This window comes from Taudactylus pleione, unplaced genomic scaffold (genome assembly GCF_031769625.1).
Source record: "Taudactylus pleione unplaced genomic scaffold, aTauple2 ptg000129l, whole genome shotgun sequence".
NCBI classification, from domain to species: domain Eukaryota; kingdom Metazoa; phylum Chordata; class Amphibia; order Anura; family Myobatrachidae; genus Taudactylus; species Taudactylus pleione.
This window is the reverse complement of record NW_028284531.1, coordinates 15,006,057-15,021,127: the sequence shown is the minus strand read 5'-3', so window position 1 is coordinate 15,021,127 and position 15,071 is coordinate 15,006,057. Positions and strand designations below refer to the sequence as shown.

At 41.1% G+C, this 15,071-nt stretch overlaps 1 protein-coding gene across 6 annotated transcripts in view; it reads left to right on the top strand.

Annotated features, from left to right (window-relative positions):
- The window catches only part of TP53BP1 (tumor protein p53 binding protein 1), a 158,956-nt gene that overhangs the window by 116,225 nt on the left and 27,660 nt on the right, over positions 1 to 15,071 (top strand). For 4 of the 6 annotated variants that reach the window (XM_088472866.1, XM_088472870.1, XM_088472868.1 and 1 more), the window contains 6 exons: positions 3,688 to 3,780; positions 6,645 to 7,143; positions 7,421 to 7,573; positions 7,968 to 8,260; positions 8,498 to 8,677; positions 13,131 to 13,555. In XM_088472866.1, coding sequence (XP_088328992.1) covers positions 3,688 to 3,780; positions 6,645 to 7,143; positions 7,421 to 7,573; positions 7,968 to 8,260; positions 8,498 to 8,677; positions 13,131 to 13,555 — 1,643 coding nt within the window. The remainder of the gene's footprint in view (positions 1 to 3,687; positions 3,781 to 6,644; positions 7,144 to 7,420; positions 7,574 to 7,967; positions 8,261 to 8,497; positions 8,678 to 13,130; positions 13,556 to 15,071) is intronic. The other 2 variants (XM_088472869.1, XM_088472867.1) reach the window with 1 other exon arrangement.

Sequence of the window (15,071 nt, the reverse complement as noted above, 5' to 3'; positions counted from 1 at the left end):
GCAAGCTCCCCAGAGGTCTACAGGCGCACGGGTGGTTGATCAACTGGAAGAAGTCCTCCCTCATCCTATCACAGCGGATGGTCTCGTCAGCAACGGATGTTTCTGACTCCAGAGAAGGTCTCCTCCTTACAGCTGCGGATTCACAGTTGTCTGAGCAGGGGCAGAGTGTCGGTGCACTCAGCGATGAGAGTTTTGGGGTCCATGGTGTCGGCATTCGACATGGTGGAGTTTGCCCAGTTCCATTCCAGGCCCCTACAGAGGCTGATTCTTTCGGAATGGAATGGATTGCCACACAGGATCCGCTCTCAGATGCTGGTGTTGTCCTCGGAGGTGCGTCTGTCCCTGGCCTGGTGGCTACAGACGGCTCATCTCCTCCTAAATGTGTGTACCCAGTGATGCGATTATCGACCCCTCCCCCGCTGACGGGCCGACATTGGGCGGCCGGTACATATTAGATGATCCGGTGCCCGACCGCCCTATATGTTGGTCCCTGACACATCCCGCTGCATGGGATCGTCAGTCGCATTGTCTGATTGAGTTGCATGTAGGGCCGACCTGATGTTGCGACTGACAACCCCACAGGAGCGCGCAATGGCTGACATAGTGGGTACACACTAGATTTTTTTTGGAGATGTCTATCCGATTGATCAGGCAAAATATTGTCTAATGTGTACCCTGCTTTATTCTCGCTCTGAATACTGAGTATGTAGAATGTGCATCCAGGAACGGCTATGTGTTTCACTATGGAATACAAGACGGAAATGTTAGCATGATTCTAATTAGACAGTGTGTTCACGAAGAAGTAAAACTAGATACAATCTTTTAGTGAATTATACTTATGCCTAAAATACTCACATACAGTTATGTCCTCATACACCTAGCCTCATTATGCCATGCTGTGTGAGACGCCTGGCGCTAGTGAGCTGCGCCGAGCGATTTAGTGTCTTTTTTTGCTCGACTGTGCGTGTTGAAACAAGACTGCACTGATTCATTTGATGAGACACTTGTTTAGCTGTGTGCATACCGATATACAAGTGTAGCTTATCAAATTAATCAGTGCGGTTTCGTGAAGCGGTTTTGTCACGTTGCGACTAAGATGCACATTCGAACAAAAAAAAAAACGCTTGCCACAAGCGTATGACGACACGTGTAACCCGCTGTATTTGCATCCAAATGTCTAGGTTTAACAAACCATAAACAAGATAATAGAATATAAAGTGGAAAAAAATTATTTTCTCTCTATAAACACAAAACATTATAAATAAAATAAGAAGAAAAATAGCCGGAAACTGAATATATAATAGCGCAAACTGACAATTACTGCTTTCTCGCTCCTCTGTATATGTATGTGTGTATGTATAGACTGTATGAGATAGACAGATATATTGATATGTTTGTGTGTGTATATAGATATAATTATTATTTATTACCAGTTAGTTATATAGTGCACACATATTCTGCGGCACTTTACAGAGAATATTTGTCCATTCACATCAGTCCCTGCCCCAGTGTAGTTCACAATCCTATGTTCCCTACCACATGTACACGCACATCCACACTAGGGTTAATTTTTGTTGGGCGCTAATTAACCTACTAGTATATTTTTGGAGTGTGGGAGGAAACCGGAGCACCTGGAGGAAACCCACGCAAGCAAGGGAGAATATACAAACTCCACACAGTTGATGCCGTAGTGAGAAACAAACCCACTACCTCAATGCTGTGAAGCAGTAATGCTAGATTACACTGTCTGTGCAATATTATTTACTATTATTACATTTTATTTATAAAGGTGCCACAAAGTGCACGCAGCACTGTACGAGGTAAAAAAAAATTATATAAAAAATAGTAACTGTCTGTATTACCATTTACACTTACACAGTTGCAGACATTATTTTTATTGCGAACTAATACGCTCTTGAAGTACATTGTCAACTCATTCATTATTTATTTTTAAATATAAACTGAAAAATACTGCTCGCATAAGTATTCAACCCTTGTGCTGTGGAAGCTCCAAGTTTACAAGATGAAAGATATTGCTTTAACAAATAGCTTTCAATAGGTTCCTACCTGTGAATCATCAAATGTCAGCTTCTATAGATAAAGTATAACTTTGGTCATACTGTGAAGCTGAAGGAAAGCTGTGAAATAAGACTAAAGAACATTCTAAGAAAATTAAATATAATGTTATAGACCTGTATAAGATAGGAAAGGGCTACAATATAATTTTCAAGTGTTTGGCTATCCCAGTGACCACTGTTTGATCAATTGGGAGGAAATGGAAGCTGCATCTGACTACCCAGACTTTATTTAGATAAGGCTGTTCCTCAAAACTCTGCGTCAGAGCAAGGAGACTTGTGAGAGAAGCCACGGAGGCCAGCTGTCACTTTGGAGGAGCTACAAAGTTCAGTTGTTGAGACCGGAGAAAGGTTGCACCGACCAACTAATAAATATATATATATATATATATATATATATATATATATATATCTATATCCAATATATATATATAATACTCCACCGGACCGGCACTCTGCTAAGCTCGCGTTCAAGTACTCCAGTGCCTCCTGCACAATAATTATAATCCAAAGAAAATCAGCGGCAGTTGGAGCTTTACCTTGACAAAGGGGCGCTGTGCCCCGAAACGTTGGTGACAAACCTTTTGCAAAAGCTCCAAGTGCCGCTGATTTTCTTTGGATTATATATATATATATATATATATAATCTGTCCTGTATGGGAGAGTGGCTAGAAAGATGCCATTACAGAAGAAAAACTGCTGGAAAACATCAGCGACACCCAGCTAAAATGTGGCATATGGTTTTGTGGTTAGATGAGAAAGAATTGAGCTTTTTGGCCCCAATTTAAAATGCTATGTGTGGTGCAAACCTAACACTGCACATTCCTCAGCAAATACCATCCCAACAGTGAAGTACTGGGGTGGAATCATCATGTTATGGGGAGTATTTTCCCCGATGGGACTTGGGCATCTTGTTAATATTGAAGGACCATGGATGCTGCACAATACAGGGAAGATGCCATTAAATGGACCTGCTTCAATCTGCTAGAAAACTACAAATCCACCATTCAGAAGGACAATAATTCCAAGAACACGACCAAAGAAACATTGACGTAATTGAACAACAAAACGGTGGACGTTCAACAAATGCTACAAATGTTCTACAAAGTCGAAATCCAGCTTTCAATCCAATTGAGAATCTGTGGCACTATTTGAAAATCACAGTCCACAAGCCTCATCCCAACAAACCTGAACTGCCTGGAGCAAATCTGCCAGAAAGAATGGGCAGAGATCACCTGCTGCAAACCTGGTACAAGTAGACTGGTAATGCAGCATAAGGTGAGTCTACCAAGTACTAGTCTGCAGGGTAGAATATTTATGCAGACAAATAATGAATCATGAGTTTGAAATTGTAAAGAAGAGCCTAGTGGTTTGCAAAAAAAACTATGCCCAGAATAATGTGTCATTTGTAATACAGATCTATGTTTCTGTATTACAGAAGGTACTGTATTATTGCATCAGAATACAGTGCTGACTACCTAAGCTCCACCCTGGAACCCAGGCAGAAACTGGCATTAGGTTAGGGTGATACGTTTGTATTCATCACTTTAATGCTGAAAGAAGATGTACGACAGGAGCACTGTATTTAGCTTTTTCTGTTTTTGAACTTTAGTACAGAGAATCCCTCCTCTGTGTTTGTCCGTGTATGTGAGGTCCGTCGGGAAGAACAGCTCAAAGCTCAAAATGTATCCTCTCCTCCGGACAGGTGATGCTTTTTTATTTATTTATGTTCTGGTCTGACCTCCCTTTTACATACACCTCATCTTCTGTTGTTCTTTTATTGTACATCTCTCTAATCATAAGGACTTAAAAGACAGAGTATGATTATATCATTGTGAAGAATAATTCAGGTTTTCCTTTCATAGCAACTCCATGGAATCATTACAATAGAGGTTTTTTGAGAATAGATTATTACGCTTATATTGATCTGTGTCTCCATAGCTACCAATAATCACTATGTATTATACGCTTCAATAACTTTGATTATTTCGCCATTGTATTGCACTATCAATGATCATTGATGATAATTTATTTTCATGTTAAATGTATGTGTGTTTTTATTTGTTTTCTTGGGTGGACTCATTATTTTAAGAGTCTATTTGCCCTTTATTTTAGAGTCTTACAATTAAAGGTACCGTATATACTCGAGTATAAGTCGACCCGAATATAAGCCGAGGTACCTAATTTTACCACGAAAAACTGGGAAAACTTATTGACTCGAGTATAAGCCTAGGGTGGGAAATGCAGCAGCTACTGGTAGTAATCCCCCCCTGGTACTGTCCCCAGTAGTAATCCCCCCCTGGTAGTGCCCCCAGTAGTAATCCCCCCCCCTGGTAGTGCCCCCAGTAGTAATACCCCCCTGGTAGTGCCCCAGTAGCAATATCCCCCCCTGGTAGTGCCCCCAGTATTAATCCCCCCTCTGGTAGAGCCCCCAGTAGCAATATCCCCCCCTGGTAGTGCCCCCAGTATTAATCCCCCCCCTGGTAGTGCCCCCAGTAGCAATATCCCCCCCTGGTAGTGCCCCCAGTATTAACCCCCCCCTGGTAGTGCCCCCAGTAGCAACATCCCCCCTGGTAGTGCCCCCAGTATTCCCCCCCTCCCTGGTAGTGCCCCCAGTAGCAACATCCCCCCCCTGGTAGTTCCCCCATTATTAATCCCCCCCCTCTGGTAGTGCCCCCAGTAGCGATATCCCCCCCTGGTAGTACCCCCCAGTAGTAGCCCCCCCAGTAGAAAGAAATGTCAAAAAAAAAAACACTTACCTGTAACCCCGCTCCTGGTCCCGACGCTGCTACAGGCTCCTCCGCCGCTTTGCATAATGGGAGAGACGTCGTCATGACGACGTCTCTCCCATTACCCACTGCGGGAGCCGGAAGATGGCTCCCGCAGTGGGAGCAGCAGTAGCCGCTGAGAGTCTGACAGACTCTCAGCGGCTGCTGATTACACTAAACACATAGCTGCCGGCTCCGGCGGCTGTGTGTTTAGCAGTGTGTAGTGCTGACCGAACTCCGTCCGGTCAGCGCTACACACGCGGTGCAGGCTGTGTCACAGTGACACAGTCTGCACCGCGGCCCGCATGGTACGCTACTCAGCAGCGTACCATGCGGGCATGACTCGAGTATAAGCCGAGGGGGTGCTTTTTCAGCACAAAAAATGTGCTGAAAAACTCGGCTTATACTCGAGTATATACGGTATGTTTTAACATATAGAATATCCTCTTATACCCATTCACCGTTAGATTTACCTTATATACTAAAGAGTGCTCCCAAAAACAGGAATTCCCTTTTGTGTTTTAGCAATCTGCTAAAACCATCTTTTTTGAGTAGTTGCACTTTATTCATGGGAGCACCGCCAATACAGCATATCAATTGATTTTTCTCAATCCATTATTAGCACTCATTTGGCTTACGACAACTAATTTTGTACTTCTGCTTAGTCCAGTGCCGGATCACAAAATATACTTAATTTGATAGAACCAGCCTGGGCCCCCTTCAGCCATGGGGTACACTGGAATGCAGTGTACTGTATAGCAAGCGGTGTTAGGACCCTGGACACCTTTTTCAATAACTGTTTCAACTCAGGCTCCTCCCCCTCTATACCACTGGCTGCCTTTTTCAAGTGCCTGACGGAGATTGGTGCTCTCACTGGCTGCTGATGCTTCCTTGTTTTGAGTAGTACATATATTTGGTACTTGTGTACTTTACAGACTCATTGCAGAGATAACCAAATGTTTTAAATGGTACTTGTGTACTTTACGTACACAAGTGCCGAAAGTTGTCCCCACCTAAAGAAGAAAGTTGTCCCCTCGTTGGTTCAGACATTCGAACAGGGAGTGATGCACGTTCAGCCTACTTGCATTTCTCAAGTGGGTCACCTGTGACCTGAATCTTATGCTCGGGGCTCTACAACACTCTTCAGCCCCTGGCCCTGGACTTAGTGGAATTAAAGCTACTTGTTTCTCCTGTCAATTTCCACAAGTAGGAGTTCTGATTATCACTCTTATTGGCGTTCCATAAAGAGAGGACTGTTCTCAGGACTAAGCAATAGTTCTAGCCAAAAACAGTATTTTTAGAATGCAGCTTAGGCTGAATGTGATGTGCACTGCTGTCCAATAAGCATATATATATCTGAAAGGGCAGCTTTGGGAAGTCCACATAGTTGAGTGTTACTCATAGGATCAAGAGAAAATCTTTTTCTCTAGTCCAGTTGGGGACACTGCATGCCCATCCTAAATAGCTTTTGTATTTTGTTTTTTTTATTGTTACAAGTTTAAGGGTTTTTTAAGAGATGACTGGGCCTCTCTCTTTCTGTCTCTCATATCTATCTGTGTCTAGCTTTGCCCTGTTGTGCCTGTTTTAGAAATATAACATGGCTCCTGCAATACATAGGGTAATTGTGAATATTTTTAAAGTGTCAAAGTCCAAATGGAGAACCCTATATCCTATGGTCCAGTGTTTCTCAATGAATTCGGAGTGGATTTATCAAAGTACAACAATCTTATTATTTCTAACTGTTAAATGTAGCTGTGCTATGCAACCTTGCTATAAACACAACCATTTTTGTTCTTTGCAGAGAAAATCCATTCCAGTTATCCAGCAAGCAAAATGATGCAACATCAGAGACTTCACAACATGTAAAAGAATTATGTGAACAGGACATGGACCATCAGTCCATTCCAGAGGAATCTGTAGAGGACTTGTCTTGTGATCAGCAGGAAGAGGCCATGGAAACTGAACATATGCAGCATCCTGTTCCAAAAGAGTCTGAGAGAAACAGTCAGAAGACAGTTTCTCCTCCAGCCTCTACCCAACAACTAGATAAAGAGGAACATTTATTATTGAGATATAGAAACAAAAAAGTCCAAACTGTGAATGTAGTAGAGCCTAAAGTGTTAGTGGTGTCATCCTCTACCCAGACAGATACTGTGTCTAGACCGACACTTAGAACAGTTAGTGGAGGTGCTGGCCTAGATCATCAAAAAGAATTTAGGCAGAGTGAGCAGGACCAAGAGAAATCTGACGGCACACAAAAACAGGGAGTGGGAGATGACACGGAATCTGTGCACAGTCAGGTAAGGAACTCTGAAATAAGATGTATAAAATACTGAGGAATCTTCTTAGTGATGGTTCTACCTTAACCCCTTTAAAAATACCTTAGATGTGGAGGTTCCCCATTCAACTTCTCTTGGATACAGTAATTTTGAGTTGCTCTCACAGCGATGGATGGAAAGTAATTTGTGTACAGACTGGTATCCAACTGCATAAAGTGAATGTAAAAGTGTACAATATATAGTAAATGACAGTAAAAGCCCAGAGGACAAACTTGATGTCTTTTTTGTGCTCCATAAGGGAGAAGACGAGTTTGAACTACCTTGCCCCCCTCCTGGCCGTGGTCTTCACCGACATGTACGCACAATCCGTGAAGTGCGTACCGTGGTCACACGTGTTATCACAGATGTCTATTACATGGATGGTACAGAGGTGAAGCGCAAAGTGGTGGAGGTAGATTTATAACTGTTGAATGATATTAAATTAATATTTACTTATCTGGAGAAAGTGTTTTGGTTTTTTTAGGCGGTGGGGAATGGTATTTGCCAGATCTAGAAACTACCAGTTAAGCTATATATTAATATGTCTGATCCAAAAAAACATCAGTTATGTGCACATTTATATATTACCTGTTTGCTTGATCATTAACGATTATTTGCATTATTATTGTTGTATATTAACCATACATAATGTTTAGGTTTTGGGTTAATTTTATAAAAACATACATTAGTAGTACATGTTCCTTAAATGGGGCTTTATTTTTCCTTTATTTTTCCAGATTTGGTAAAGTAACTTGCTTCTAGATAAATCTTAAATGAAGTGTTTGTGTGCTGTGTTTGTGTTTTAGGAAACAGAGGAGCCAGTTATAGAGTGTCATGAATATGAAAGCGAAGTGTCACCTTCCAGAACAGTTGTTTCTTCTCTGACCTCTGGAGATCTTGCAGATATCAGTTCCTTTTCTTCAAAAGCTTCAAGTCTTCAGCGCACTTCTAGCGGAGCCAGCAGTGGCCTCTCGGCCGGGCAGAGTACTAGTGGTAGCTCTGACAGAGGGAGGCCAGCTGCAGTCAAAGGGAAAGCTGGCCAGCTGGAGACTGGAGAGTTTGTTATACCAAGTGGACGTGGAAATGTAGGAAAACTTAGGTACTTTTATGGCTTTGTGCGTAAAATAACTAAATGTTGAATATAAAGGACGGTTAAGAGAGACATCTAGAGAAATTTGTTTTGATTTCGTGGGCATTCGGGTTTTAAAATGTTCTTGTTCTAACCAGATGTTCTGCAGAACAATTGTATAAAAGTAAATCCAAAGTAGGAAATATGGGTGCTAAATCTCCGGACTATTGCAAAGCTGGAAGATAAACTCTAAATTTTTTTTTCTAGTCCTAGGAAAGTCGCAAGCCAGCTAGGTCCCTCACACCGACCAGGAAGACAGACAGGGGTGCAAGTAAGTGATGATGATACTGACTCATCACTTGGAAACCGACCAGGGGCCAAAGCGCCTCTTACTCCCCGTGGAAGAGGGAGGAGAGGACGTCCTCCCTTTCGAGGAACTGGATCAAGGTAACCATAGTGAGACGTGGGACTGCTTAGAGAGTCTTTAAAATGTTTTTAGAGTGATAGGAGTTTTTGTTGGGTTGGTTTTGTTACTTTATTATTTGCAAAATCCCAGTGTTCACTTTGTTGGATCTGTCTTAGCAGTTAAATAGACTGGTGCTTCACAATTCAACCTGCAGTGGTCAAAAATAAGGGGGAAAAAACTGCAACCCCACGAAAGAGCATATATAGAAAAACAGTACCGTGATGGTTAAAAATATATGTAAATCAATTTAATTAGATAGGTAGCAAAAATAATAATAATAATGATGATAAACAAACACAATGTAAGAAAAATAATACAAATAATAAAGATCAATCCTGCAAATGAATATGAAGGTAATCAGATGAAGATACATATTATTATTACCAGTTATTTATATAGCGCACACAACATATAAAAAACAATATAAACTAATCATATTACCACATTAAATTAATAATGAAACAATGAGTTGTAGCTCATTAAATAATTGCAATGTCCTTTAAAAGTTTAAGGTGTGTTATGACCCGGGTTCATAAAAAATAGTTTCACTTGAAGTAATAATAAGGTACAAGTTGTTTCCATCAAAAAGTAAAAGAAAAAGTACTTGTAGATTAGATACAATGTATCCACCATATGTTTATTGATACATCCGTGCAGTGTAGCTGAGAATAGTGGGTAGCAGGGGGGTCTAATTCTTTAATGAACTACAACTCAATGTTTCATTAGTTATTTATTGATATATTGTGGTAATTTATATTTTCTTTTATATGTATCTTCATCTGAATACCATCATATTCATTTGCAGGATTGATCATCATTATTATTATTTTTCTTACATTGTGTTTCATCATTATTATTATTTTTCTTACATTGTGTTTCATCATTATTATTATTTTTCTTACATTGTGTTTTATCATTATTATTATTTTTGCTACCTATCTTATTAAATTGATTTATATATATTTTTAACCAGCGCGGTACTGTTTTTCTATATCTGCCTTAGCAGTTGTCCTGTCCATTTTCGGTTGAAATAATGTATTTTGCTCCTTTACCCATCCTAAAACTTGTTATGTGAAAGTGGTCAGATAGCCATGATTTTGCTGCAGGAAGTGTGCTGTATCTAATGCACAAATGAATTTCAATATTATATGTAATATGTATATAGGGAGACCAAGCTCCTTATGTATAAAGAAGGGAGACCGGGTTCTTTGAAGAACGCGTAGGGTCTTGCTAATTGTACAGCCATCCTGAAATTAGCTTTTAGGAGCAGCCTAAAGCTGTTAATTGTTTTCTTTATTGTTTAAACACCTGTGTTTTTTTTTTTGTTTAAATAGTTTCTAGTTATTTTTGTTTAATGTGCACACTTGCAATGGGCTGCTGTTTTATTTTACTAGTGTTTTAGACTGAAGTAGCCATATTTGCATTTCTTGTAATCATCAGATGTATATAATTGGCCCTGTGTGCTACAGATGTGTCCACATACATCTAGCCTCCTTGCGCGTTAAACAGCCCTTCTAGTCACGCCATGCATCTTTTCGTGCAACTTTTTACTAGCAATGCGATTTAAGATGCACAAGCAGCTTCTGCTGATTAAAATGATATGCGGCATGCCTACATTCTGTGTGTGAGTGCGGGTGTATCTGCATGCGAAATGCTACGTTACAGTATCACAGTCAATGACTCTGTAACATAGCATTTCGCATGCAGATGCACCCGCAGTCACACACAGAATATAGACATACCTCATATCACTTTAATCAACAGAACCAGCTTGTGCAAATTATTTGCTTCACTGTGCGAATAAGATGCATTTGAATGTAAAAAGTCGCACAAAAAGTCACTTGGTGCTACAGTGTCACACAACTCAAGCATTGTGTAACGCGACTTGTAGCGCACAGAGGATAGATGTATGTGGACACATCTGTAACTTGATGTACTGCTTAGGCAGGGGTCTTCAAACTTGGCCCTCCAGCTGCTGTGGAACTACACATCCCAGCATGCACTGCCACCTTTTTGATATAACAGCATGCTAAAACTATGTGCAGTGCATGCTGGGATGTGTAGTTCCACAGCATCTGGAGGGCCAAGTTTGAAGACACCTGGCTTAGAGCATCACTTAAAGCTCTTGCATGCCAATGAAAATTAAAGGTTTATCCATTGGCGAAACGAGTAAAAATTTATGAAATCTAACACCTACTTTAGGTGCGTGTTTAGTAGAGATGAGCGAATCTGTTTTGGCTCGGATCTTCCCTCCAAGTTCACATTTCAGAACGAGGCAAAATGTGGTCGTTCATGGACAAAACGTCATCTTTGTACGTTAAAGATGACATTTTGCCTTGTTCTGGGATCCGAACAAACCAAACTGCTGATTTCTATTTTTTTTGTGCGTTTTCCATGACAATTGGTCCTGTACTAATATTGTAAGAACTGTATTAACCCCTTCACTGTGGAGGGCTAGACTGCGGAGGATGGGGATATCGGGCAGCCACCTATGTGGACCCGGAAGTATCGTTGGTGCTCACATGTGCACCAACGTCGCTATTTTGTAATAGTTATATTAGGAAAATGCTGGATGGAGGGACTTAAGTCTCTCCCCTTAATACCTAGGGGCACCCTCGTTTTGTAAGAGGGAAGTCCCCACTTTCAAACTGTGGGCGCCGATAGAGATTATTGGCTGGTGATCAGTGTGATCATCAGAAATACCCCTTGTACTACCGGAAAAATCATGTTGTCCAGGTATGGGGGAAGATCTCCCACATCTTGGCTTCCAAAAATTAAGGGGGACCAACTTTAGAAAGGGGGGCATCCACTCTTTCAAATGATAAGGTCACTTAGGGCACAGTATCTTCCCCATACTGGCCCAGGAAAATACTGTATGTGGGTATAATTCTTTGAAAGATGGGAGTCTCCTTTTTCATTCATTGTTCCCAGTTAGTAGTTGTTGTCTGGTGATCACCAGACAATTCCTGAAACAGTACACAAAAAATTTAAACATTTTCACAGATGGGGAGGATCTAAAGCACAGATCTCCCACATCTTGTTTCAAATAAAAAAGTGGTTCCATATGTAATTCAGTAGGTTGTCTAGTGTATAAAATGGTAGGCCTTGTTGGGCTGCCATTTTCTTCCCATAGGAAGCGTTTACATTGAGAAAGCAAACATTTTAAGTGCAAAACCTTCCCATAGAGTCCTGCTTTTTACAAGTTTGGTAAGGTGGATTATTGGAGGGAGAAACACGAACCACAAAGTATTTTGTTTCTGGTGTTTGTAATTTTCAACCAAAAGCAAGTTTTATTTTTCGTTATTATAGAGTCTCCTGAAAAAGAAAACCAGTTATAAATTGTCTGGGTACTGCATAGAAAGTCATTGTTATTGACAAGTGTAAATGCGAACAAAATGACCACAGCACAGGGGTGAGAGCCCTCAGCAGCGATGGGGTTAATACTATAGTGGGAACGGGCCCATATGGCTATGCAGAGCCATATTTTATGTAGATGGAACTTGTTTTTAAAATGTAACAAACAAGAATCTATTAGAGTTTGGTTTTGTATCCGTTCTGCAAATTAAATTAAAATAACAAATGAATAGAAAATATCTAACAGATGAACAACAACAAACCATGGGAACCAGCTTACCAGATTTGTTAGGTCATAAGCAGAAATTGTACTGAATAGTGTTCCCGCTAGACTGTTTTAGTGGGGCGCCGCACCCTGCCCAATTGTAAAATGGCATAATGCGCCTGTCCTTTTAGCGGCGCCCTGCTAAAACAGCCTGTCCTGTGCTTTCCCCACCCGCGGGTCGCAGTGTCCCGCGGGTAGGAAAAGTTGCGGTGACCGATCACCACTGGGTGAATAGACGCTGTGCACATGAGCACGGCATCTATTCACTGTGAGGAGAGAACTTGGGGGAAACCCAGCACCTCCATAAGTGCTGGGCACGTCCCCAAGTGTGACGAATTGGGGGCATGTCACAAGGATGCGCCCTCCCCTATTGGCCACGTCCTGCCCACGAGTATGCACTCTGTCCTGCTTGCTTTCTAGCGGGAACACTACTGAAGATGACTTGCTGCCATTCCAGAAAACAGCACATGTACCAGTATTAAAACTGGAGTAGAGTTAGTAAAAATTATATGTAAAGTACTGTAGTTACCACAATACTATATATATATATATATATATATATATATATATATATATATATATATATATACATAAATTACAAAACAAAAATGGCAATATATTTTTCAAAGTCATGGATATGATTGCCAGAAAATGCAATGCATGTTTTTTTTCCTTCCACTCCCTAATCGTAAAATGTACCTATAGAAACTATTTATATACTGTTTCATTCAGCTTTTTATTCGTTTTGTTCATTTTTGCATTTGTTGTCCTAATTGTAAAGCTGGTAGTTTGTACATGGATTATTACAATTTCAGGGAAATCAGCTCAGCGAGCCATGTACATGGTGACGATTCTACAGCTGCTGCTATTCCAGATGAAGAACGTTTTACACGCATCAACATTTGTCATCCAGAAGCCCGTGACAAAGCAAGCCCAGGAACTCCTTCAATGATTCGCAGCAACTCCCCTGAAATCCCCGATCAAACGCCATCAAAAAATGAAATCCTGAAATCTTCTACGGGCAGTAGTTTTGTGGGGCTCAGGGTTGTGGCCAAATGGTCCTCCAATGGATATTTTTATTCCGGCACAATTACTCAAGATGTTGGTGGAGGCAAATACAAGCTATTGTTTGATGATGGCTATGAATGTGATGTTCTAGGAAAAGACATTTTATTATGCGACCCTATTCCTTTGGACACAGAGGTAACAGCCCTCTCTGAAGATGAATATTTCAGCGCAGGTGCGTACCAGCCTTTGGACATGGTTATTTATATTAATAAATAGAATCTAATTTCTCTTTCATCCAATCTGGGAAACACTGACAACTGTGGGGTGTTAGAGTGTTCTGTGAGGAGCTGGCACATCAATCTAAACTTGTTTGCGAGCTAGAACTCTGCTCTAGCAACTTTTAAGTTTTGTTTGTTTTTTTGATTATTCCTCTTTTTTTTTTTTTTTTTTTTTTTTTTAAGTTTGATTTTAAGTTATTGCTTATGGAGATCTCCTGGTGAACTCTCTGGAGGTAGGCAGACAGGAGTACTTCACCTCCCCCATGATCCTCCTGTTCCAGGCAAGGGAGTGTCTTTGTCTCCTCTGTTTTGGGTTCCGGGCACCTCCGTCTGTCCAAAGGGGTGACTGCAGGAGCTTTGATATGGGGTGGAAGCTCAGCTTCCCATAAATGCTCTCAAGATTAGAGCAGTTCTAAAGACACTGCTCAAATCTCAGCCATTCTTTCAGGGCAGACTCCTTTGGATTTTATCTGACATTGCCATACATGAACTGCCAAGAGTGAACTTGAAACACTTTGGCAATGGTGAAGACAACCAAAATCACTGGATAGAGTGATTTTTTCCCTCTGATATCGGCAGGGATCTGCCAGTGGTAGACTTGGTGGCCTCTCAAGGTTCATCTGTTCAGAGCTAGAACTAGGGATCCTCAGGCACTCCGGCTTCTTGGCGGTACCATCTGGGGTATCCAGATGATTCCCCTTTGTGCCCTTAAGAAGTTAAAGTAGGAGAAGGGCCCCACTCATTCTGGTGGCTCCAGATTGGCAGCAACTTAGTATATCAACATACTTCTGGCGACGGAACTTCTTGGAGATTGCCCAGATCTTCTAAGTCAAGGTCCCTTTTTCCATCCAAACTTAGCTTGGTTGACATTAATGGTATGGCTGTTGCTGTCATGATTCTCAAAGCTTAGGTATTTTTTTTTATTTTTATACAGAGTAATCCAAACGATGATCAGGGCAAAGAAACTGCTATCTTCCAAAAATTACTACAGAGTTTGGAAGATGTACATCCCTGTGAGTGGAAGCAGGTGCACAACTCTGCACTCATTTGGATCACCCCTTGTTGTTCTTGCATGGCCTAGAAAGTTGATTGAGTTGCAGGTTTCGTTTTTCATTCCAGAAGTTCAAACATTCCATCAAGGTATTTTGCATGTCTGACCACCTTATGTTTCATTGGTGGTGCACTGGGATCTAAAGTTGGTTCATTTGGCATTGCAGGAGCCAACCTTTTGGTCACATGATTCGGTACCTCACTTTGAAGGTGTTGATTTTGTTGGTCATCTGTTCAGCCAGACGTGTCTGAAATGGTAACCTTATTGTTTTACACCTGAACCAGTCTGTGTTGCATACTGGACCCTATTTTCAGTTGAAGTGGTGTCAAGATTTTATTTAAATCATGACCTTGTAATTCCTGTGTTGCACGTTGATGATGATCGAGCCTTGAAGAACATTTTGGACCGATTGGCATTGT